Raw genomic sequence first — 23950 nt, 5'->3', positions numbered from 1 at the left:
CCTAATGCTCGATTGCAATGAATGTCCTTGAGCTGGCACCTGGTGCCAGATATGTTAGAACAAAGGTTTTAGAGTTGTTGGGGAAAAGTGATGGTTTGATCTAGCCTTAGTTATGTTTTAATGGAAATTAAGCTCTCAAATGAAAGTGGTTAGGTATTACAGATGGATGGACATGACTCTAGCTGAGAACAAATTGTTCTGCTTTGATAGAGATATAGTTCAAACCTGCAGGCATCTGTCAACTGCCTGTTGTGGCACAGTGAGATAAAGTGATCTGTAATGTTTCTCTAGCATGTCCCTACTGGTAGCCATATTGCAATGTATAAAAACATCTTTTGGGCAGACAGTTTGTGTGGGCTGGATTCCACCTCAGCTTTGTTAAGATGCCAGGAAGCATCAAGGTGAATTTTTTAAAAAATTTTGGTATCATTAATCTACAATTACATGAAGAACATTATGTTTACTAGGCTCCCCCCTTCATCAAGTCCCCCCCACATACCCCTTCACAGTCACTGTCCATCTGCGTAGTAAGATGCTGTAAAATCACTACTTGTCTTCTCTGTGTTGCACAGCTCTCCCGTGCCCTCCACGCACTATACATGCTAATCGTAATGCCCTCTTTCTTTTTCCCTGCCCTTATCCCTCCCTTCCCACCCATCCTCCCCAGTTCCTTTCCCTTTGGTAACTATTAGTCCATTCTTGGGTTCTGTGATTCTGCTGCTGTTTTGTTCCTTCAGTTTTCCTTTGTTCTTATACTCCACATATATTTGGTATGTGGAAATCATTTGGTACTTGTCGTTCTCCGCCTGGCTTATTTCACTGAGCATAATACCCTCTAGCTCCATCCATGTTGTTGCGAATGGTAGGATCTGTTTTTTTCTTATGGCTGAGTAATATTCCATTGTGTATATGTACCACATCTTCTTTATCCATTCATCTACTGATGGACATTTAGGTTGCTTCCATATCTTGGCTATTGTAAACAGTGCAGTGATAAACATAGGGTTGCATCTGTCTTTTTCAAACTGGAGTGCTTCATTCTTAGGGTAAATTCCTAGAAGTGAAATTCCTGGGTCAAATGGTATTTCTATTTTGAGCATTCTGAGGAACCTCCATACTGCTTTCCACAATGGTTGAACTAATTTACATTCCCACCAGCAGTGTAGGAGGGTTCCCCTTTCTCCACAACCTCGCCAACATTTGTTGTTGTTTGTCTTTTCGATGATGGCGATCCTTACTGGTGTGAGGTGATATCTCATTGTAGTTTTAATTTGCATTTCTCTGATGATTAGCAATGTGGAGCATCTTTTCATCTGTCTGTTGGCCATCTGGATTTCTTCTTTAGAGAACTGTCTGTTCAGCTCCTCTGCCCATTTTTTAATTGGATTATTTCCTTTTTGTTTGTTGAGGTGTGTGAGCTCTTTATATATTTTGGATGTCAATCCTTTATTGGATATGTCATTTATGAATATATTCTCCCATACTGTAGGATGCCTTTTTGTTCTATTGATGGTGTCCTTTTCTGTACAGAAGCTTTTTAGCTTGATATAGTCCCACTTGTTCATTTTTGCCTTTGTTTCCCTTGCCCGGGGAGGTAAGTTCATGAAGAAGTCACTCATGTTTATGTCCATGAGGTTTTTGCCTATGTTTTTTTCTAAGAGTTTTATGGTTTTATGACTTATGTTCAGGTCTTTGATCCATTCGGAGTTTACTTTTGTGTATGGGGTTAGACAGTGATCCAGTTTCATTCTTCTACGTGTAGCTGTCCAGTTTTGCCAGCACCATCTGTTGAAGAGACTGTCATTTCCCCATTTTATGTCCATGGCTCCTTTATTGTATATTAATGGGCCATATATGTTTGGGTTAATGTCTGGAGTCTCTTTTCTGTTCCACTGGTCTGTGGCTCTGTTCTTGTGCCAGTATTAAACTGTCTTGATTACTGTGGCTTTGTAGTAGAGCTTGAAGTTGGGGAGCGAGATCCCCCCCCACTTTATTCTTCCTTTTCAGGATTGCTTTGGCTATTCAGGGTCTTTGGCGGTTCCATGTGAATTTGTGAACTATTTGTTCCAGTTCATTGAAGAATGCTGTTGGTAATTTGATAGGGATTGCATCCAATCTGTATATTGCTTTGGGCAGGATGGCCATTTTGATGATATTAATTCTTCCTAGCCAAGAGCATGGGATGAGTTTCCATTTGTTAGTGACCTCTTTAATTTCTCTTAAGAGTGTCTTGTAGTTTTCAGGGTATAGGTCTTTCACTTCCTTGGTTAGGTTTATTCCTAGGTATTTTATTCTTTTTGATGCTATTGTGAATGGAATTGTTTTCCTGATTTCTCTTTCTATTAGTTCATTGTTAGTGTATAGGAAAGCTACAGATTTCTGTGTGTTAATTTTGTATCCTGCAACTTTGCTGAATTCTGATATTAATTCTAGTAGTTTTGGAGTGGAGTCTTTAGGGTTTTTTTATGTACAATATCATGTCATCTGCAAATAGTGACAGTTTGACTTCTTTACCAATCTGGATTCCTTGTATTTCTTTGTTTTGTCTGATTGCCGTGGCTAGGACCTCCAGTACTACGTTGAATAACAGTGGGAGAGTGGGCATCCCTGTCTTCTTCCCAATCTCAGAGGAAAAGCTTTCAGCCTCTTGCTGTTCAGTATGTTAGCTGTGGGTTTATCATATATGGCCTTTATTATGTTGAGGTACTTGCCCTCTATGCCCATTTTGTTGAGAGTTTTTATCATGAATGAATGTTGAATTTTGTCGAATGCTTTTTCAGCATCTATGGAGATGATCATGTGGTTTTTGTCTTTCTTTTTGTTGATGTGCTGGATGATGTTGATGGATTTTCGGATGTTGTACCATCCTTGCATCCCTGGGATGAGTCCCACTTGGTCATGGTGTATGATCCTCTTGATGTATTTTTGAATCTGGTTTGCTAATATTTTGTTGAGTATTTTTGCATCTACATTCATCAGGGATATAAGTCTGTAGTTTTCTCTTTTGGTGGGGTCTTTGCCTGGTTTTGGTATTGGGGTGATGTTGGCTTCATAGAATGAGTTTGGGAGTATTCCGTCCTCTTCTATTTTTTGGAAAACTTTAAGGAGAATGGGTATTATGTCTTCTTTGTATGTCTGATAAAATTCCGAGGTAAATCCATCTGGCCCGGTGGTTTTGTTCTTGGGTAGTTTTTTGATTACTGATTCAGTTTCGTTGCTGGTAATTGGTCTGTTTAGATTTTCTGTTTCTGGGTCAGTCTTGGAAGGTTGTATTTTTCTAGGAAGTTGTCCATTTCTCCTAGGTTTTCCAGCTTGTTAGCATATAGGTTTTCATAGTATTCTCTGATAATTCTTTGTATTTCTGTGGATTCCGTCGTGATTTTTCCTTTCTCGTTTCTGATTCTGTTGATGTGTGTTGACTCTCTTTTTCTCTTAATAAGTCTGGCTAGAGGCTTATCTATTTTGTTTATGTTCTTGAAGAACCAGCTCTTGGTTTCATTGATTTTTTCTATTGTTTTATTCTTCTCATTTTATTTATTTCTTCTCTGATCTTTATTATGTCCCTCCGTCTGCTGACCTTAGGCCTCATTTGTTCTTCTTTTTCCAATTTCCATAATTGTGACATTAGACTATTCATTTGTGATTGTTCTTCCTTCTTTAAATATGCCTGGATTGCTATAGACTTTCCTCCTTAAGACTGCTTTTGCTGCTTCCCACCGAAGTTGGGGTTTTGTGTTGTTGTTGTTATTTGTTTCCATATATTGTTTGAGCTCCATTTTAATTTGGTCGTTGATCCATTGATTATTTAGGAGCATGTTGTTAAGCCTCCATGTGTTTGTGAGCCTTTTTGCTTTCTTTGTACAATTTATTTCTCGTTTTATACCTTTGTGGTCTGAAAAGTTGGTTGGTAGGATTTCAATCTTTTGGAATTTACTGAGGCTCTTTCTGTGACCTAGTATGTGGTCTATTCTGGAGAATGTTCCATGTGCACTTGAGAAGAATCTATATCCTGTTGCTTTTGGATGTAGAGTTCTATAGATGTCTATTAGGTCCATCTGTTCTAGTGTGTTGTTCAGTGCCTCTGTGTCCTTACTTATTTTCTGTCTGGTGGATCTGTCCTTTGGAGTGAGTGTTGTGTTAAAGTCTCCCAAAAATGAATGCATTGCATTCTGTTTCCTCCTTTAATTCTGTTAGTATTTGTTTCACATATATTGGTGCTCCTGTATTGCGTGCATATATGTTTATAATGGTTATATCCTTTTGTTGGACTGAGCCCTTTATCATTATGTAGTGTCCTTCTTTATCTCGTTACTTTCTTTGTTTTGAAGTCTATTTTATCTGATACTAGCTTTGCAACACCTACTTTTTTCTCCCTATTGTTTGCATGAAATATCTTTTTCCATCCCTTGACTTTTAATCATCTGTGCATGGGTTTGAGGTGAGTCTCTTGTAAGCAGCATAGAGATGGGTCTTGCTTTTTATCCATTCTATTACTCTGTGTCTTTTGATTGGTGCATTCAGTCCATTTACATTTAGGGTGATTATTGAAAGATACGTACTTATTGCCATTGCAGGCTTTAGATTCGTGGTTACCAAAGGTTCAAGGTTAGCTTGTTTACTACCTTACTGTCTAACCTAACTCGCTTATTGAGCTATTACAAACACAGTCTGATGATTATTTCTCTCCTTTCTTATTCCTCCTTCTCCATTCTTCATATGTTGGGTGTTTTGTTCTGTGCTCTTTTTAGGAATGCACCCATCTAGAGCAGTCCCTCTAAGTGCCCCTGTAGAGGTGGTTTGTGGGAGGCAAATTCCCTCAACTTTTGTTTGTTTGGGAATTGTTTAATCACTCCTTCATATTTAAATGATAATCGTGCTGGATACAGTATCCTTGGTTCAAGGCCCTTCTGTTTCATTGCATTCAATATATCATGCCATTCTCTTGTGGCCTGTAAGGTTTCTGTTGAGAAGTCTGATGATAGCCTGATGGGTTTTCCTTCATAGGTGACCTTTTTTCTCTCTCTGGCTGCCTTTAATTCTCTGTCCTTGTCCTTGATCTTTGCCATGTTAATTATTATGTGTCTTGGTGTTGTCCTCTTTGGGTCCCGTCTCTCGGGAGTTCTTTGTGCCTCTGTAGTCTGAGCAACTATGTCCTCCCCCAGTTTCGGGAAGTTCTCAGCAATTATTTCTTCAAAGACATTTTCTATCCCTTTTTCTCTCTCTCCTTCTTCTGGTACCCTTATAATGTGGATATTGTTCCTTTTGGATTGGTCACAGAGTTCTCTTAATATTGCTTAATTCCTGGAGATCCTTTTATCTCTCTCTGCGTCAGCTTGTATGCGTTCCTGTTCTCTTGTTTCTATTCCATCAATGGCCTCTTGCATCTTATCCATTCTGCTTATAAATGCTTCCAGAGATTGTTTCACTTCTGTAATCTCCCTCTGGATGTCATCCCTTAGCTGTTGTATATTTCCCTGCATCTCCGTCAGCATGCTTATGATTTTTATTTTGAATTCTTTTTCAGGAAGACTGGTTATGTCTATCTCCTTCTCAGGTGTTGACTCCGTGATTTTTGTCTGTCTCAGATTCTGCCTTTTCATGGCGATAGAGATAGTTTGCGGAGCTGGGGCAAGTGACGGCTGGGAGAATGTCCCTTCTTGTTGGTTTGTGGCCTTCCTCTCCTGGGAGAACAGCGACTCCTAGCGGCTTGTGCTGGGCAGCTGCGCGCAGACGGGGCCTCTGATTCTTGTCTGGCCGCTTTGGAGTTTAGCTCCGCAGTTGCTGTGGGTGAGGCCTGCCTCAGGCTGCTGCTGCAATTGGTGGAGCTGTGTTGGAGGGGAAACGGCCGGGAGGCTGTTTATCTCTGTGAGGGGCCTCCGAGCTGCCCTGCTGCACAGGGTGTTAGGGTGCCCAGAGTTCCCCAGGTTTCCCTGCTGCTGGGCTAAATGTTCCGGGACACTTCCATCTGGCTGTGAGGTCCCTGTCTCTTTAAGACTTTCAAAAACCACTCGCCTTTCTTTGTCCCTGGGGTGCTGGCAGTGGGGACCTGCCCACAGGTCTTACTGTCCTGTTTCCCTAGTTTCCAGCCCCTCACGCATGCACTGTGTCTGCACTCTGGTGCAGATGGCTAGGGCTGGGTGTTTAGCAGTCCTGGGCTCCCTCTCCCTCCCCACTCCTACTCCTCTCCTCCCACTGGGAGCTGGGGTGAGGGGCACTTGGGTCCCGCCGATCTGTGGCTTGTATCTTACCCCCTTTGCTAGGCGCTGGGTTCTCGCAGGTGTGGATGTAGTCTGGCTGTTGTCCTGTGTCTTCTGGTTTCTCTTTTAGGAAGACTTGTATTTGTTGTATTTTCAAAAATATATGTGGTTTTGGGAGGAGATTTCCGCTGCTCTACTCACACGTCCATCTTGGCTCTGCCCCTGTATAAGATGTTAAGTGGGAAAAGCAAGGGGCAAAGTACTGTAAATTATTCTACCATTTGTATAAAAATTTGCTGATACGTGTACAAAATATCTGGCAGGCTGTACAAGAAGTGGTTTATTTTCATTTTTTGCTGTTGAATGGCTGGAGACAAAGGGTGGAAGACTTTTTACTGTATCCTTTTACACTTTTTAAAAGGCTGGAGTGGATGGCCAGAGATAAGGGTGGGAGGCTTTATAGGCTTTATATCCTTTTACACTTTTTGTTTATTGAACCACATGAATGTATTCCCTAGATAATAATAAAAATAACCATAAAAATGAAAAAGTAAAACAGCTGTTTTGAAATCTAGATAGTTATTTGTTCTTTATAAGCATTACTTCATTTTGAGTAAATAACATTTGATCAGGCATATGATTCTTAGTTTTGTTTTTCTCTTCTCTAAGTCTGCTTTCCAACACTAAAAATGATCATTTGTTCTCCATTAGAGACTTGAGTCATAATCGGTTGTCTAACTGGAACACCAGCTTGGAGTCTCAAACATTACAAGAAGTGTAAGTTATTTTTATTTATTTAAATTTACATTAAATTCCTTGAGGTGATTTGGTGAGTTATGAATTTGAGAATCTTTAATCCAGAAATGCTGTCAAAAAACTGGATGAAAAAAATTAAAAAGATACTTAAAAATCTAAATTGTTGCATTTAACTTGGTTACTGTCACAAACTCTCTGGAGATTGTGCCATTGGGTGTTTGTGATTTCAAGTTGCAAACTATAGAAATATTATTCTACTAACTTAGGGCCAAAAGTAAGATTTTTTTCCCCTTTCTTCAGAGTTAAACATGTTCTGTTTTGGCCAAAGTTTCAGCCAGTGAAACTCTCTGTTGTGTAAACAGTTTTTATGTCTTGACTCATCTAAGATGGAAGCATCATGTCTCTTAAGTAGATTTATATGAAATACAATATTTTTGGTGTCATCTCTAATGTGGTTAATATCATTCAGTTTTTCTACATCAGTGAAGTGTTTCTTTAATACTGAGGTATATTTTTTTTTGGAGGGAATTCTCTAAAATATTAATATCAGTTATTGCATTGTGACATTTCCAGAGGTACAACTGTTGGTATTGCCTCTGTGCTAAACACCCCCAGAATACTCTATTTTTCTTTTTGATATCTTGCTGACAGGGATTACTTGTTTCTGTGCTCTCATTGTCTCTGCATTCTCTTCTTACGTACCCCAAACCAATTGCTTCTAATCTGTTGAGGACTAAAAAAAACAATCGACCAATTTATTAATTGAAAGATTAGGCATTGAGGAAAGGCCTGATCCATGGGAAGTATATGAACTTTATTACATAGACTAACTTTTGCTTCTGGTTTCTTTTCTGCATTCTAGATTGTTTGAAAACCCAGGTTAAATGAAATGTGATTGTATTAAATTGCTTTTAAAACATTGGGGACAATCCGTTTAAAGACCTGCTAAGATTGGATATCATGTCATTTGTAAAATGAATCATAGTTTCCATCTCTGGATGGCCAAATAAATTTCATCTGTGATCTCAAGCAAACTTGCCCTAACTTTGAATAATTTAAAAAATATGTATATGTATATATATGTATGTGTATGTATGCATGTGTATTTTTAGAATTTACTTTATAATTTATAAATACATATATGAAGATATAGATAGGTTCATTTTTTATTATTCCTTCTTTGTTTAAGGACTCAAATTAGCCAATAAACTTAACTATTAAACAACCTTGCTGGTATTAAAAATATTTAATGTGCAAAATATTTCCCAGCCTTTCTAATACTGGTATCAATCATAGATCTATGCCATGAAAAAACTTTTCCCCTTAAAATCTCTTAATTTCTCAGTATAATACATTTTATCTAACTCATTCTGAGTCACAGGCTTTTTTCAAATTTGGCACCTATCCTAAAGAATGTGTATTAGCCAGAAACGAGAATTCAAGTGGTGACATTTCCCTCACTAAACTTTTAAATCTATTTTTCCCCCTGCCCAGGAAAATGAATTATAATGAGCTAACAGAAATCCCTTATTTTGGAGATCCAACCTCTAATATTACTCTACTCTCATTGTAAGTAAATAAGATTTCAGGTATTTTACTTAAATTATGAATAATACACAGTTTTTTTGTTTTTGCTGTGGGTACCCTTATTGTTGATCCTAGTTGCATACCATCCTTGTGCCCTGGAGTGGATCATGGACAAACAGCTTCAATATAATCTTTGTTTTGTAGAGTCCATAATGTAATCCCAGCAATAAATGCAGAGGCATTTCAGTTTTACCCTGCTCTCGAGAGTTTAGACCTCAGCTCAAATATAATATCAGAAGTCAAGACATCTTCATTTCCTCGAATGCAGCTTAAATACCTGTAAGTAAAATAGAGTTTAAACTAGATTTAAAGTATGTCTTTTTTATTCATTGATACTTATCTTTCCAGAAATGTCTGTTATGTGATTTTGATAATGCTTATGTGAAACAAACTTAGGGTCAGGTTTTAGGTTTTTAGGATTTTTTGCTTGTTTTTTTTCCTCCTCTTAAAGAGTGCGCTGTTGTCAGAACACATTGTTAAATGTCCAGAGTAATTTTTGAGATTTAATTCTGGATTGTATTTTACTAGCAGTTTGCAGAAGGTAAATAGGAACATTTAAATGGCATACCCTTTATAATAATGATAGTAATTAGTATATGTGCTAGTGTTTTACACTTTACAAAGCATATTCACACATACTGTTTCAACCCAAATGAAGTAGGTATTATTTGTAATTTGTAGTTGAAGAAACAAAGCACTTAAATGATTCGTAGTTATATACAGTTGCTAATAATAGAATGGGGGCTCAGTCATAGATTTTGGCAGCTTTCCGGTGGTAGAATTTTTGTTTCACTAAATTTTTGTTATTGTCTTGTTCACTTTAGGAATTTAAGTAATAATAGAATAGCCACCTTGGAGGCTGGTTGCTTTGATAATTTATCGAGTTCCTTACTAGTGGTAAAATTAAACCGGAACAGAATTAGCATGATTCCACCCAAGATCTTCAAGCTACCTCACCTCCAATTCTTGTGAGTAATTAAGTAGATGGATTAGAAGATCGTTTTCCTTTACTATTTTTTTTTCTTTTAATTATTATTAGAGCAAATCAGCAAACCAGTTTTCTGACTGTAAAACTTTTTGTTAAAGGGAACTTAAAAGAAACAGGATTAAAGTTGTAGAAGGTCTAACCTTCCAAGGGCTTGACTCCTTAAGATCTTTGAAGATGCAGCGGAATGGAATCAGCAAACTTAAGGATGGAGCTTTTTTTGGCTTGGATAACATGGAAGAATTGTAAGTACTATGAACTGGAATTGGAGATTATTAGAAGGAGTCTGACTGGGACTTTTCAGAGCCAAATGGGTAGGATTGTTGCTTTAATATACCAAGGACATTAGTTCTTGCTGCCTTCTCTGGTGTGAAATAAGTGTATACAAAACTCTGTAAACTGTTTATCTAACTGGTATTTTTGTTATCATTCTTAAAAACATTTCATCTTAAACATTTATATTCTCTTAGTTTTTTGGCTGATGAAAATTATCAGAATTTATCTAGAAAAGTATACTATACCTCTCAGTGTGTTGATTTTAAAGATTTGATATTTTAGTCTTACTACCTTCTAGCACTAAATCTTAACTAAGATAAATATTTATTGAGTAGAATTGTTGGTTCACTTGGGTTGAGCAAAGGTATTTACTTCTCTGAATAAGGCTTACTGAAGATTTTTAGAATCTTCTCATAGCAAACATATTTTCTCCTTTCTTTCTTTAATTCTGCAGAGAACTGGAGCATAACAACCTTACAGAAGTCAACAAGGGGTGGTTGTATGGTTTACGAATGTTACAGCAGCTGTATATGAGCCAGAATGCTGTTGAAAGAATCAGCCCTGATGCATGGGAGTTCTGCCAAAGACTCTCTGAACTGTAAGTGTGGGATGGCATTTCATGGAGGCTGTGAGACTAGAGCAAGATGGAGTAAATCATTCCCTTGGCCAGTAATGAGATATAACATCCTATTTTATTAGAAGTTTGTTGAGAGCTTTAAATTTATCATGTAAATAGAATAAGAATGTGAGAGTTGAACTAAAATGCAATGAATTCCTTACCTTCCATGCGTCCTGTTTTCAGTGATTTGTCCTATAACCAGTTGACCCGCTTGGATGAATCTGCCTTTGTGGGTCTGAGCTTACTGGAGAGATTGAATTTAGGGGACAACAGAATCACTCATATTGCTGATGGTGTGTTCAGGTTTCTTTCTAATCTTCAGACACTGTAAGTACATCTGTCCTTTTTTTGCTAATTTTTTTTAAAGCAGTTAAACAAAATAATCAATGTGCAAATTTATGTATGTTAATATCTTGCAGTTCTGTCAGGGTAAGACAGTCTTGTATCTGTGTCCATACAAAAATCATAATTACTTCTAAAGTTCAGTTTGTACTTTAATTGAGTTAATTAGCTAAACAACAAAGCATCTCTTACTGTGTCAGTTACTGTGGAATAAAGCACAGTTGCTAGTGTCCAGAAAGCACATTTTCCTGTTCCTCTGACCTTGAACTACCAGTAGTGTACCAGAATTACTATGTCTTATTCAAAAGGATGCAGGATGTGTAGTGGGAGCATGTGGATAAAGTGAAGGTTCCTGTGGCCAGGATTCTCCTCTGACCCTGGTTAGCTAGCTTACTACACATGTGTGGACAATACATTGTTATTAACTATAAAGAGCCCTGCCCAGTGCTCTGGGTGACAGAGTGGCAGGGCTGCAGGGCTACAGGAGAGCAGAGACAAGACTGCAGTGGCGGCAGCACCGAGGACAGAGACTGAGACGGCTACAGGCCCAGAGGCAGAGAGTGGCTTGCTGCATGCAGACTTGCTCTCAGTGGATGGGATCCTAGTGATTAACCTGCCACCGTGGGAATAAAGTTGGGTATAACCCTTTCATCCCAAGAATATTCCACTGTCATTTCTTTGGTCTCATTGATCCGTAGTGAACTTGCCCAGGACTGAAACCCATTGGCAAGACAGAGCGGCTCTGGCCAGAAACCTGTTCACTGATACTAATTTGCAGCATATCTTCAGACAGAAAAAATTACTGAGCTGTGTTAGGTGCTTTCAGAATCAGGATATTACTGCTCTTTTTCACATCAGGAGGCTGATATTCAGGAGATTAAAATGATTTGTTTGAGGTCACATACCTTGTAAATGTTGGGGCCAAGATTCAAACCCGAGTTTGTTTGATACTAAATGTCATGTACTTTTTACCATACTGCCAGATGAACAAATCACTTAGCCTTTCCTGGGTGTCATTTTGGTGGACTTTTTGTCCAATTAAGGATGGACATAGGATTACATGGCTCCTAAAGCCAATTTGACCTCTAAAATTCTATGGTTCTGGAAGTTGAATGTTTTACCCTGATCATGGAATATAATTCAATGAAGAGGTATTTTAATGAAATATAGTAATCTCAAGCATAGAGCAGAATAAGAGAAAAAGACTAATTAGAATTTGTAGATTCTTAAGGTTTCTGAATAGGGGATTTTTTGCTCATCAGGTTCAGAGTTGATAAATGGTCTCAGAAAATATGCAGGCTCCCAACTTTTGGACCTAGCCATCAATGAGAAAGTGATAATTTTGTGAAGGTGTGTATAAATGCATGAGTATTTGTTTTTTTTTTTTTTTAACTTAATGAGGTAGTCTTCCTTCAATTAAAAGTGATTCCCCCCCATACCTTTTCTACATTATTTCTAGTGAAACTAGATCAGTGAAAACTCAGAAACTTAGATCATTTGCAGCTGCAGCCTTTTGGCCAATCAGGGGATGGTGAACAGATTCTTTGAGGATACAACTGATTATTAATTTGAGTACAGGCATAACTTGTAGTATTATGGGTTTGGTTTGAGACTACCACAATAAAGTGAATATTGCAGTAAAGCAAGCTAAATGGATTTTTTGGTTTCCTAGGGCATATAAAAGTTCTGTTTACATTATACTAGAGTCTGTTCAGTGTACAATAACATTATGTCTCAAGAAATACTGTACATGGGTGAATTAAAAAACACTTGATTGCTAAAAATTCTAATAATTATCTGAGCTTTCAGTGAGTCATAATGTTTTGGCTGGTGGAGGGCTCTTGCCTCTGTTGATGGCTGCTTACTGATCAGTTGGTGCTTGCTGAAGGTTGGGGTGCCTGTGGCCATTTCTTAAAATAAGACAACAATGAAGTTTGCTGCAGCAGTTGACTTCTCCTTTCACAAACAATTTCTCTGTAGCATGTGATGCTGTTTGATAGCATTTTATCTATAGTAGAACCTTTCAAAATTGGAGTCAGTCCTCTTAAAACTTGCCAATGCTTTATCAACTATGTTTAGGTAGTATTCTAAATCCTTTGTTGTCATATCTTCACAGCATCTTCACTAGGAGTAGATTCCATCTCAAGAAACTCACTTTATTTTCTCATCCATAAGAAGCAACTCCTCGTCCTTTCACATTTAATCATGAGATTGCACAACTTCAGCCATATTTTCAGGCTCCACTTCCAAGTCTAGTTCTCTTGCTATTTCCACCACATTTGCATTTTCAGTTTCTTCCTCCACTGAAGCCTTGAGGGTTGGAATCAACTTCTTCCAGATTCCTATTCATGTTGATATTTTGACCTCCTCCATAAATCATGAATGTTCTGAATGGTATCTAGAATGGTGAATCCTTTTTAGAAGGTTTTCACTTTACTTTGCCCAGATCCATCAGAGGAATCATTGTCTTTAGCTATAGCCTTAGAAAATCAATGTCTTCAATAATAAAGACTTCAGAGTTAAAATGACTCCTTGATCCATGGCCTGCAGAGTGGATTTAGTATTAGCAGGCATGAAAACAAAATAATCTCTTTGTTTATGTCCATCAGAGCTCTTGGGTGCATTGTCAGTGAGCAGTAAAATTTTGAAAGGAATCCTTTTCTCTAAGTAGGTCTAAACAGTGGGCTTCAAATATTCAGCATAACTCTTACAGGCCCTAGGATTTTTGGAATGGCAAATAAGCGTTGGCTTCAACTTAAAGTCACTATATTAGCCTCTAATCAAAGAGTCTGCCTGTCCTTTGAAGCCAGACATTGACTTCTCTCTTAACTGTGAAAGCCCTAGATGGCATCTTCTTCCAATACAAGGCTGTTTTGGCTACCCTGAAAATCTGTTGTGTAGCACAGCTACCTTCATTAATGATCTCAACTAGATCTTCTGGATAACTTGCTGCAGCTCCTACATCAGCACTTGCTGCTTTACTTGCACTTTGATGTTATGGGGATGGCTTCTAAACCCCATGAACCAACCTCTGCTGGCTTCAAACTTTTCTTCTGTGGCTTCCTCACTTCTCTCAGGCTTCATAGAATTGAAGAGAGTTAGGGCCTTGCTGTGGATTGGGCTTTGGCTTAAGGGAATGTTGTGGTTGGTTTGATCTATCCAGACCACTCAAACTGTCTCCATATCAGCAATAAGGCTGTTATGCTGTTTATTATTCTTGTGTTCACTTGGAGTAACACTTTCAATTTCCTTGAAAAACTTCTTTGCATTCACAGCTTTGCTAACTGTTTGTTGCAAGAGGCCTGACTTCTGTGGTCTCTCAGCTTTCAACATGCCATTCTCACTGAGCTTAATCATTTCTAACTTGATATAAAGTGGGACAGGTGGACTCTTCGTTCACCTGACCACTTAATGGCCATTGTAGGGTTATTAATTGGCCTGATTTCAATATTGTTGTGTATCAGAGAATAGGAAAGCCTGAGGAGAAGGAGAGAGATGGGTAGAACCGGTCTGTGAGTAGTCAGAATGCACGCAACATTTATCAAGTTCATTGTCTTACATGGATGTGGTTCATGGTGCCCCAGAACAATTCCAGTAGTAACACTAAAGATCAATGATGGTGATCACAGATCACCATAACAAATATTATAATAAAGAAAAGGTTGAAATATTGAGAGAATTACCAAAATGTAATACAGAGACACAATATAAGCAAATGCTGTTGGAAAAATGGTGCCGATAGACTTGCTTGTTGCAGGGTTATCACAAACCCTCAATTTGTAAAAAAGAAAAAAATAGTACCTGTGAAGTGCAATAAAACGAGGTATGCTCACATTAAAGTTTAGGAAAGTAATTGTAGGGGTAAATGATTGTCTAATGCCACAGAGACAGGTAAGGCAGGATTAGGATCAGATCTGAGAAATTGTGTCTTTAGTTCAATGCTCTTGCCTGAGTAGATGCACTTCTTACTCATGTTGGTTAGTACTGAATTAGCGATGCTGTACTGCAGAGGGTTGGGGGTAGCCTGAACAGCTGAGCTGTCAGTCTCAGTGTTTGTTTCTTAGTAGGATAAAATGAGCTTTGTTAGTGTTCACATCAAGTAAAGATGTAGCTGAATGGGAAGATTGATCTGTCTCCTTTTTTCTTATAAAGGAAAAAGCTTTGTACTTTATTATGAGACTACTTAAGGAAGCTAAAGTGAAGAAATATCTTTAACTGGTGTTTCTTTCATCAGGACATAGTGTGCTGCAATTGCATTTCCTCTGAGAATGGAACAGTGGATTTTAAAAGATCCATACTTACCCTTTTAAAGAAAACAGAGTCATCACTCTAGTACATGGTTATACCATTCTTGCTTCCCAGCAGATGTGTTTAATTGCTGATGAACTGTGAAGTTCTGTATTGACATTACTCTGTCAGCCATTTTAGGTTTAAGGGCCCAGGGGTAGGCTTGGGTCACCCAGAAACCCCATTAGCCTGAGGTGAGATTTGTAGGCCACACCCCCTGCATCTTGAAATCCTCCTGCTTTTTGCAGGACCATGACAGTAATTTTTAAAATGCTAACACAATTAGAGTCTATTAGCTAGGAAGATTAATACTCTTCGCAGGTTGCTTAATTTATTTATCAAGGCCAGTTATTTTTAGCTTATTAGAATCATTTCTTATGTGCTTATCACAGATATTCTTTAAAAAGAAGAGTTGAATTATCATAAATACCTGTTCAAATAAGGATCTGAATTAGCGCTGCTGTGCTAGGATGATGCCCAGTGCTGTAATGGATATGCTGACTAACATAACATGTCTTCCTCTGACATTTTTCTAGAAACTTAAGAAACAATGAAATTCAATGGGCCATAGAAGATTCTAGTGAAGCTTTTGCTGGACTTAAAAGTCTCACTAAATTGTATGTATTTATAATATTTGTATATGTATACAAAGGTCTATTTTTAAGAATCAGTTGTAAATGTTTAAACATGTCTATTGCTATGGCTAGAAAGTATGAACCTTATGACTCATTCAGTAAAGAAAGAAACTGTGTTTATTAAGTTTTTTGGGTTTTGGGTGGGGGGGTTCTTTTTTTGTGTGTGGTAGAGTACTTTCTATTGAAACAACATTAAAGAAGTTACTTACGAAACTAGAATTTCTATTTAAGTAAAAGAAATGCACTGAGAAACGAGAGTTGAACTAGTAATCTGTTTGTAATCATGTGAGACATGTGGGTAATATATCTAGCAAGAGAGGATTCTCTCAAGATTTTAGATCTTCTCCCATGAGAACTGCCCCAAGGCTCCACATTTGTACAAATTTCTTTAACCTGATGGTCTTTGGCTAAGAAGGGAGAAACCGGGAGTTTTCTGATAATCTACTTCTTTTATGAAACGACTAGTGTGTCAGTGATCAGGATGGTTGCTCACAGGTTCCTTATTGAGCTCCAACATCTTAGGAGGAGTCTTCATTCTGTGCTTTGTATTGGCTAATAATAAAGGCTTTCAAGTTTCTTAGAAATGCATGTTAAGCTTATTTTCACTGTTTATAGGTGAATGGTTGATTTAATGAATTAAATTTTGTTTAATGGGAGCTTTATTAGAAAGGTCTGTTTGTGTTTCAGAATCTTACAAGGAAATCAGATTAAGTCAATTACAAAGAAAGCATTCATTGGTCTTGAATCCCTTGAGCATCTGTAAGTATTTTGCATCCATTTTGCGAAGTATATAAATAATCTTTGCTGTTAGCAGAGGTTTTCATGACCATTTGAAGTGTTTATATACATTAATTGTAGAGATGGTGACTGGTAATGTCTCATTTCTTTTTATTTCAGAGATTTGAACAACAATGCTATAATGTCTATCGAAGAGCATGCTTTTTCTCAGACTCGCTTAAAAGAACTGTATGTAACTTTAAGTCTTTTCTTCACCTATCAGATCATTATCCATGCTTATTGGGCTTAAGCTATGATGAATGTGACTCAGATGTTTCCAAAAAAGCACTCCATTCAGGCAGGAAAAAAGAAAATGTTATTTTAGTGGCTGGATGGATGTAATTTCAATAACCTCATCATCGAAAAGCCCAGGATATGCAGCACCAAGACCTTCTGTTTTGTCTGTGCTGCTGATGTTTATAGTTAAAGAAAAATTAACACTGTTACTTTCCTTTATGTATACTCCACTGTTCCTTTAAAAAAATTTTTCCCCTCTTTCTTTTTGGACAATTGGAAACATATGTTTCCAGTCCTTATCCCTTGGGGTGAGTTAGAATTAAGGCATTCTATAATATTTTGGAGATTATCTAGCACTTTCAAGATAGTGGTCAGAGAGGATGCCTCTGAATGTTTGTTCAAACTCCTAAAATGTGTAAAATCTGTTCAATAGCTGCATAGAAAAAAATACATACTATATCCTTTTTCATTCATGAATTTTTAAAAATTGCTCTTACTGGTTTATAAATTTCTCAGCGGGGAGGAGTGGTTAGTTGGGCATTGGTATTAATTTTAAACAGGTGATTCAAATATTCAGCCAGTGGTAGGAATCAGTGGGCTGTTAGTAACAATTTATCTTGTCTTGCCTGAAAGCTACTGAAAGGACAGTCTGTGTACCAAAACTGGCATGACAAGATGAGGATGGAAAATCAGAATAAGCATTTAGAAACTTATCAAACAATTTGACATTACTGTGACACTTTCGTTGAATTCTATTAAAGTACTGGTTTACGACAGAGTGGAAATTTTGAAAACTGGTCCTTCACCACAGATAGTTTGAGATACACTGAAAGTGTATGAGTTCAAACTGTCATTAGTTCAAATTTGTGCTCCATTCTTTATAAACTGTGACATTGGGACTAGCACATCCCTCAGAGTTGGTGGATAGAATAAGATGATTTGTTTGTTTGAGGAATACTTATGGCATCTGCTATGTAAGGTGCTGTTTTAGGTGCTAAAAACACAGCAGTGAACCAAGACAAAGTCTCGTCCTTAACAGCATCTTACAGTAAACCTAGTAAGGAAGACACTAAACCAGTAAACATAGCATCTTGTCAGGTGATAAATGTTCTGAATAAAAAATAAACTGGATCAAAGGTATGGAGAGTGATAGTGGTTACTATTTTAGATAAATTATTGAGGAAAGGCTTTTCTGAAGATGACAGCATTTGAGCCAGTACCTTAATGAAGTGAAATGGCAAACTGCTGAGTACTGAATGAAGAGCATTCCAGGCACAGGGAGGAGCAAGTGGAAAGGCCCTGAGGTAGGCACATGCTCTGGTGCTTGAAGAATAGCAAAGACCCTGGTATGGCTGGAAGAGTGAGGAGAAGACTGGTAGGGGATGAGGTCACAGAGAGTTAAGCAGGAGCCAGATCATGTAAGGCCTAATAAGCCATGAGGAGTTAGGATTTTTTCCGCTCTAAATACATTAGGAAACTTTGGAGGGTTTTGAGAGATGCTCAGCACAGAGCCTGGTACATAGTAAAAGTTGAATAAATAGAAGATAAATAATAAAATAATAAAAGTGAAATGTTATGTAAATCAGCATTAATTATTTTCTAGCAGATTTATAGTGACTTTTTTGCGGGGGAGGGTTGGAGGGTCTGTTGAGGTATTTCTCCTAGGCTTGGTTTAACATGTAAGGGCACAGCTTACTGCCTGTCAATATTACTTTTTTTGGGCCTGTGACAGTCTGAGGGCCAACAAGAAAGCTTTGACCCTTGTAATGAGAATTCAGGTTAAAATGCAGTTTAGCTAGTAGATGAAAGAAAATATTGTGTTTTCATTCTTCAGAGTCATTTAGTAATTTGGGAGTTGATTTGAATAAACTGCTAATGCAGAACTCAAATTTGACTTACTGAGAAGTTTTGATTGCTTTTGGTTACTTTAAATCTAAGACATTTATAATTTTTACATGAATATTTATTAAAATCTCTATACTTGTTGAAATCCACGGTGCTTTGCATAAATGTTGGTTGGAGAGTTGCATATTAATTTAAAAATATTTTGCATTAAAATTGCATAATCATGGTAGAAAAGTTAGAAAATACAGTTAAATCAAGAGGAAGAGAAAGATGCCAAATTCTAACTACTCAAAGACAAGCACTATTAATATTTTGGTATATCCACACACTTGCTGAGAGAATGTAGGGTACCCTAGTAGGCTTTGTGGGCAGGGTTGGTTAGTGTGTGAAGGGTGAAAAGATGGAAAAGAAGTACAAGTGAAGGGAACTAATGTGAATTCAGTGATATCTATGGCCAGGCACTGTGCTAAATGCTTTATTTAAAAATTTTTTTGAGGTAGGCATGCTCAATCCCATTTTTCTAGAAATGGAAACTCAGTTTTTAAAGACATTCAGTATCTGGCTTAAAGTAAATCATGGAATTAGAATATGAGTCCCAAGTCTCATGCATCCAGCCTGTATTACACCTAAGAAAGCATAAGTCAGACCACATCAGTCTTCTCTTCTTAACTCTGCAGTGGCTTTCCATCACACACAAGGAAAAAATAATTCAAGTTTTCCTTAGTTTATAAATCACCGCATGGCCGGGGGCCCCTGCCCCACTCTCTGACCTCATACAGTACTCTCTCTCCCCTCACTCACTGCTTTAGCCCCGTGGCCTTCTCGCTTTTCCTTGGGGACACCAAGCGTATCTGCCTCCAGGCTTTCGTGCAGTTTCCTGTCTGCCACACTTAACCTCAGGTCTCGCATGATTTGCTCTCGCTTTTTTCAGGTCTTTGCCCAAGTCCCATGTCTTCAGAGAATCTTTCTCTGCCCACTCTGTCTGAACTGGTAGCTGCTATCTCTCTATTTTTTTACCTGGCTTTGTTTTTCTTGATAGCACTTACTTTCTGACATTATCCTTTCATTTATTTGTTTATTCCTTGGCTCTAAATATGTAAGCTTTGTGAGGGCTCTATCCCTAGAGCTTAGAACAGTGTCTGGCATATAGTAGACTCAAATATTCCTCTCTGAATGAATGAATATAACAAAAGAATTTTTAAATGCAAACAGTAACTTTGGGCCCATTTAATCACCTTTAATAAAATATGGCTTTTGAGATACCTTTAAAGACTGAAACTTCTTTGAAATCTGATCTTAGATATTTTACACAAAATTTTAAAACTAGATAAAGATTTTGATGCTCACAAAGCAGGTTATAATGTTCTCAAAAGCATTTTCTTTCTCTGCTTCCAAGTGGATAGATCATTTAAGGGGTTATTAAAAGAAAACACTGATTTTTTTAGATGCTTTATAGGCCTGTTACAGACCACAAGTAATTTCTGAGTGTTCCTTGGTTTACGTTGCAGTACACGTTGTCATAGGGCTGAAGTGTTTTCAGTCTTGATGAAATAATTAGAAAAGAATTATATCCTCTCCACAACAAAGATATCTCTGTGCTCCAATATAGATAGTAAGCATTTCCCCAAACTTTTCTGGAGAAAATTTTAAACCTCAAAAATTTTAAGGAAGGTGGCAACGAACATTCACATACCCATTACCTACATTCACTGTTGTTAACTTTTTTCCTATTTGTTAAATTTGTTACCTATTTCCTTCCCTCCCTTCCTCCTTTCCTCCCGCCCTTTCTTTTCCCCCAACACATATGCATGTATACACGTGCACAATTATTTTTGCTTAACCATTTGAAAGTTGCAGATACGACATTTTCACCCCTAAACATCCCAGCATGTACTTCCTAAGAACAAGAATATTTTCTTACATAACCACAGCACTGTTATCATACCCAATGAAATTAACCTTGATAAAATAATACCTATGTCCAGTCTATACTCAAATTTTCTCAGTGTCAAAAAGTGTTCTTTGTAGATAATGTTTTCCCAGTCAAGGATCATACATTGCATTTGGTTGTTATGGTTCTTTAGCCCCCTTTAATCTAAAACATGTCTCTTGCCCTTGTCCATCCCCATGTTTTTTTTAGTGTCTTTCATAACACTGCCATATTTGAGGAATTGAGGCTGACAGTCTGAATTTGTTTTCTCATGGTTAGATTCGGATTAAACATTTTTGGCAAGAAAAATTCATAGGTTATGTAGCAAACTTTTAATGCTAAAGAACCTTAGAATGAAAAGTAAAAGGTACTTCTCTGTTTCTGTAGGATTCTGAACACAAGCAGTTTGCTCTGTGATTGCCATTTGAAGTGGTTGCTTCAGTGGCTGGTTGATAACAACTTTCAGCATTCTGTGAATGTAAGCTGTGCACACCCTGAATGGCTAGCAGGGCAAAGCATCCTGAATGTGGATCTGAAAGATTTTGTTTGTGGTTTGTATTTTTGTTTTTTAAAATTTTGTATATCACACACTGTTTTGACAATGGAATTTAAAAAAAAATTTAAATCAGAATGCTTTTCCATTAACATATCCATTTTCATTTCTCTGTGTTCTCTAACATTTTTATGTTGTTGCATTCCTAAGTTTAATTTTGCATTCTTTGACTTAATTTATCATAAGCACTTTTTTTCTCTGTGTTCTTAAATGATCATTTTAATGTCAGTATAATAGCAGTCTTATGAATGTTGGTCTTTCACCTTTTAGGGGTACTGTTAACCATAGAATAAATATATAGTAGTAAAATTACTGAGTGAAAAGGTATGAATTTTTTTTTAATTTTTTACATGAGTTCATTCAAAAGTCTGAATTATTTTTTTAGTAGATATTGGAAAGTGCCACCAGGTCATTTCCATAAAGATAGCCCTAGTTTATGTTGTTACCAGCCATGTATGAATATACCAATTCCATGTTGTTTCTGTTTTTGGTACAGCTTCTTAAGACTAAAGTGGCAGGGTTTTAGACTTCTTACAAGGGAAAGGAGGACATAGACAAATTGTGTTTCTAGTACTTATAATTTCAGTTCTCAATTTGCAAATTTTTCCTTTACACTTTGCTTTCCTTTTAAGTGGAATAATTGGTTCTTAGCTTTACAAAGTGGAACTTCTAGATCATTGTATTTGAATCTGATTGGTTAGATACCTGTATATTGCCAGATCTATTTCCACAATCTACTTAAACATGTTTAGACACTTAGAAGCTCATGCCCACAAAATACTTACATTGTTTTTATAAATTTTAAAGAAGAAAACAAAGAATCTAATAATTAAATTCTGCTTACATTTCCATAAATTCCCTTTTGACTTTTTTTAGTTTTAAATATAAACACACATTTTATCTTTTTTTCACATTATTTTTCATGGCACAGTGAAATGTTACCCAGTGAAGATACTGGTTAAGAATTCACATAACTGCTTCTCTGAATCAATCTAATAACATTATTATTTATTAATCTATAGTCTAGTAGCCACTCCTAAGCCAATCTTCAGTTAAACATTGATGTTTGGAATTTTTCAGTATTTTAGGTGAAAGTTATACACATGCAAAGTACTATAAAATACATTTTATTAATAGATACTCTGTAAAATAAGTTCATAATCCCCATTTTCTATACACAAACACACACACATACACACACACATTGATAGGATTAGAATTTGTCTTGACATACTAATAAAGATTTCTCTTTTTTTCCCAGTAACTGGTAATGCTTAAGAAGTACATTCTAAGCATAAGTGACAGTAAGGGATGGTGGAAAGTGTGCTAAACCCTGAAGTCAGAAAACATGGGATCCAGTCCAGCCTCTGCTGCTGACTTACAAGTCTTTGAGCAAGTCAGTGTGACCCTCCTGAGCCTCATTTTCCTCATCTTTAAACAAGGAAATTGGATTCTAGCTCCAAAGTCTCTTTTAATCTTAATAGACCATTTTGTAAACAGAACACACAATTTTACATTATTTGTTTTCAAATTGAGTCTATAGAAACAAAAATAACTGACTTGGCTCCTGCCCATTTTTTTTTTTTCCTTAGATGACTTTCTCAAGCCACAGATAAGAACACATCCTGAAACCACAGTTGCTCTAAGAGGAATGAACATAACTCTGACATGTACTGCAGCAAGCAGCAGTGATTCACCCATGTCTACTGTGTGGCGCAAAGACAGTGAAATCTTGTATGATGCTGATATTGAGAATTTTGTTCGCTATCAGCAGCAAGCTGGAGAAGCTCTGGAATATACCAGTGTCTTACATCTTTTCAATGTGAATTTCACAGATGAAGGGAAATACCAGTGCATTGTTACTAATCACTTTGGTTCTAATTATTCTCATAAAGCCAAACTGACTGTGAATGGTAAGGAATCATGCTCTCTGATAGTTTTGTGGTTAGAACAATTTTTCAAGTTCAGTTTTTGAACCACTTGACCAAGAAAATTAGGCTAAACCTGACATTTGGGAGGGGATTTTAACTGTTTTTGTCTTTATGGTTATGATAGTATATAGATTAGATTGCCGGTTTGCCCACTTACTGTCCCTAATTTTAATTTGTCTTTAATTGAGGGGTAAAGGTGAATTCCACAGCCCCAGGAGATAGACTATTTTCACTGTTGTTTATGCTTTTGAAAAAAAGTTCTTTTGGATTTCTCCCATTTTCTTTCAAGAACCATAAGTCTGTTTGAAAACTATGAAATGTATTCCTGACATTGTTCACACAGCCTTCTGCTAACTGGGAGTATTTAGGACATTTCTGGGTCCAGTGATCATTATCTCTGTGTAAATGTAGTCACACAGAGTCACTTTTTAAATTAATGCTCTTCTCTGTGGCTAAAAAAAGCTTCTCCAAAAAGCTTGATTTATCTCTTTCCTGTCAGATTGAGTAACTACATTTTTGGCTTTGTGCGACCAAAAGATGTACTTGTCTTGCTTCTGTGTTGTTTTACGAGATTTTGGAAGGCATAGATTTTTTGTTTATCATGGCATTTGCCTTGACAGCTTTGTAAATTAGTTTGGAAAGAACTGTTTAGTCTTTTAAGTAAGGAAGGCATAGTAAATATCAGGTTATAAAATGGGGAGTTCAGATAGGTTGGTCTTCTGCATTCTCTGTCTGCATCAGTGAGATGAGGTAGGTATGTCATGCATGCATTCTGTAGAAGAATTAATTAGTCATCACTGTATCCCAAGTATTCTGAGGTTCTGGGAGAAAAGATGGCCTCTGAAGTTGTATTTACTATTGATCCAGAGAGCATGCCTTCTCAAAGAATGGAACATTACAACAGTTGGTATTTTGCCTAACAGATTCTCTCATGTATATGTGTATGTATATACATATATATATATATATGTATATATTTTTTTCTCCCTTACC

The 23950-nt window shown here is 37.0% G+C and overlaps 1 protein-coding gene across 4 annotated transcripts in view; it reads left to right on the top strand.

Annotated features, from left to right (window-relative positions):
• The window catches only part of LRIG2 (leucine rich repeats and immunoglobulin like domains 2), a 69361-nt gene that overhangs the window by 33662 nt on the left and 11749 nt on the right, over positions 1-23950 (top strand). For all 4 annotated transcript variants that reach the window (XM_017663628.3, XM_037005369.2, XM_073234407.1 and 1 more), the window contains 12 exons: positions 6909-6974; positions 8448-8522; positions 8685-8819; positions 9365-9508; positions 9627-9770; positions 10256-10399; positions 10604-10747; positions 15586-15666; positions 16372-16443; positions 16582-16650; positions 20861-21024; positions 22619-22939. In XM_017663628.3, the coding sequence (XP_017519117.3) occupies positions 6909-6974; positions 8448-8522; positions 8685-8819; positions 9365-9508; positions 9627-9770; positions 10256-10399; positions 10604-10747; positions 15586-15666; positions 16372-16443; positions 16582-16650; positions 20861-21024; positions 22619-22939 (1559 nt within the window). The remainder of the gene's footprint in view (positions 1-6908; positions 6975-8447; positions 8523-8684; positions 8820-9364; positions 9509-9626; positions 9771-10255; positions 10400-10603; positions 10748-15585; positions 15667-16371; positions 16444-16581; positions 16651-20860; positions 21025-22618; positions 22940-23950) is intronic.

This window comes from Manis javanica, chromosome 4 (genome assembly GCF_040802235.1).
Source record: "Manis javanica isolate MJ-LG chromosome 4, MJ_LKY, whole genome shotgun sequence".
Lineage (NCBI taxonomy): Eukaryota > Metazoa > Chordata > Mammalia > Pholidota > Manidae > Manis > Manis javanica.
The sequence above is the reverse complement of the archived record's forward strand: the minus strand, read 5'-3'. Positions and strand labels throughout refer to the sequence as shown.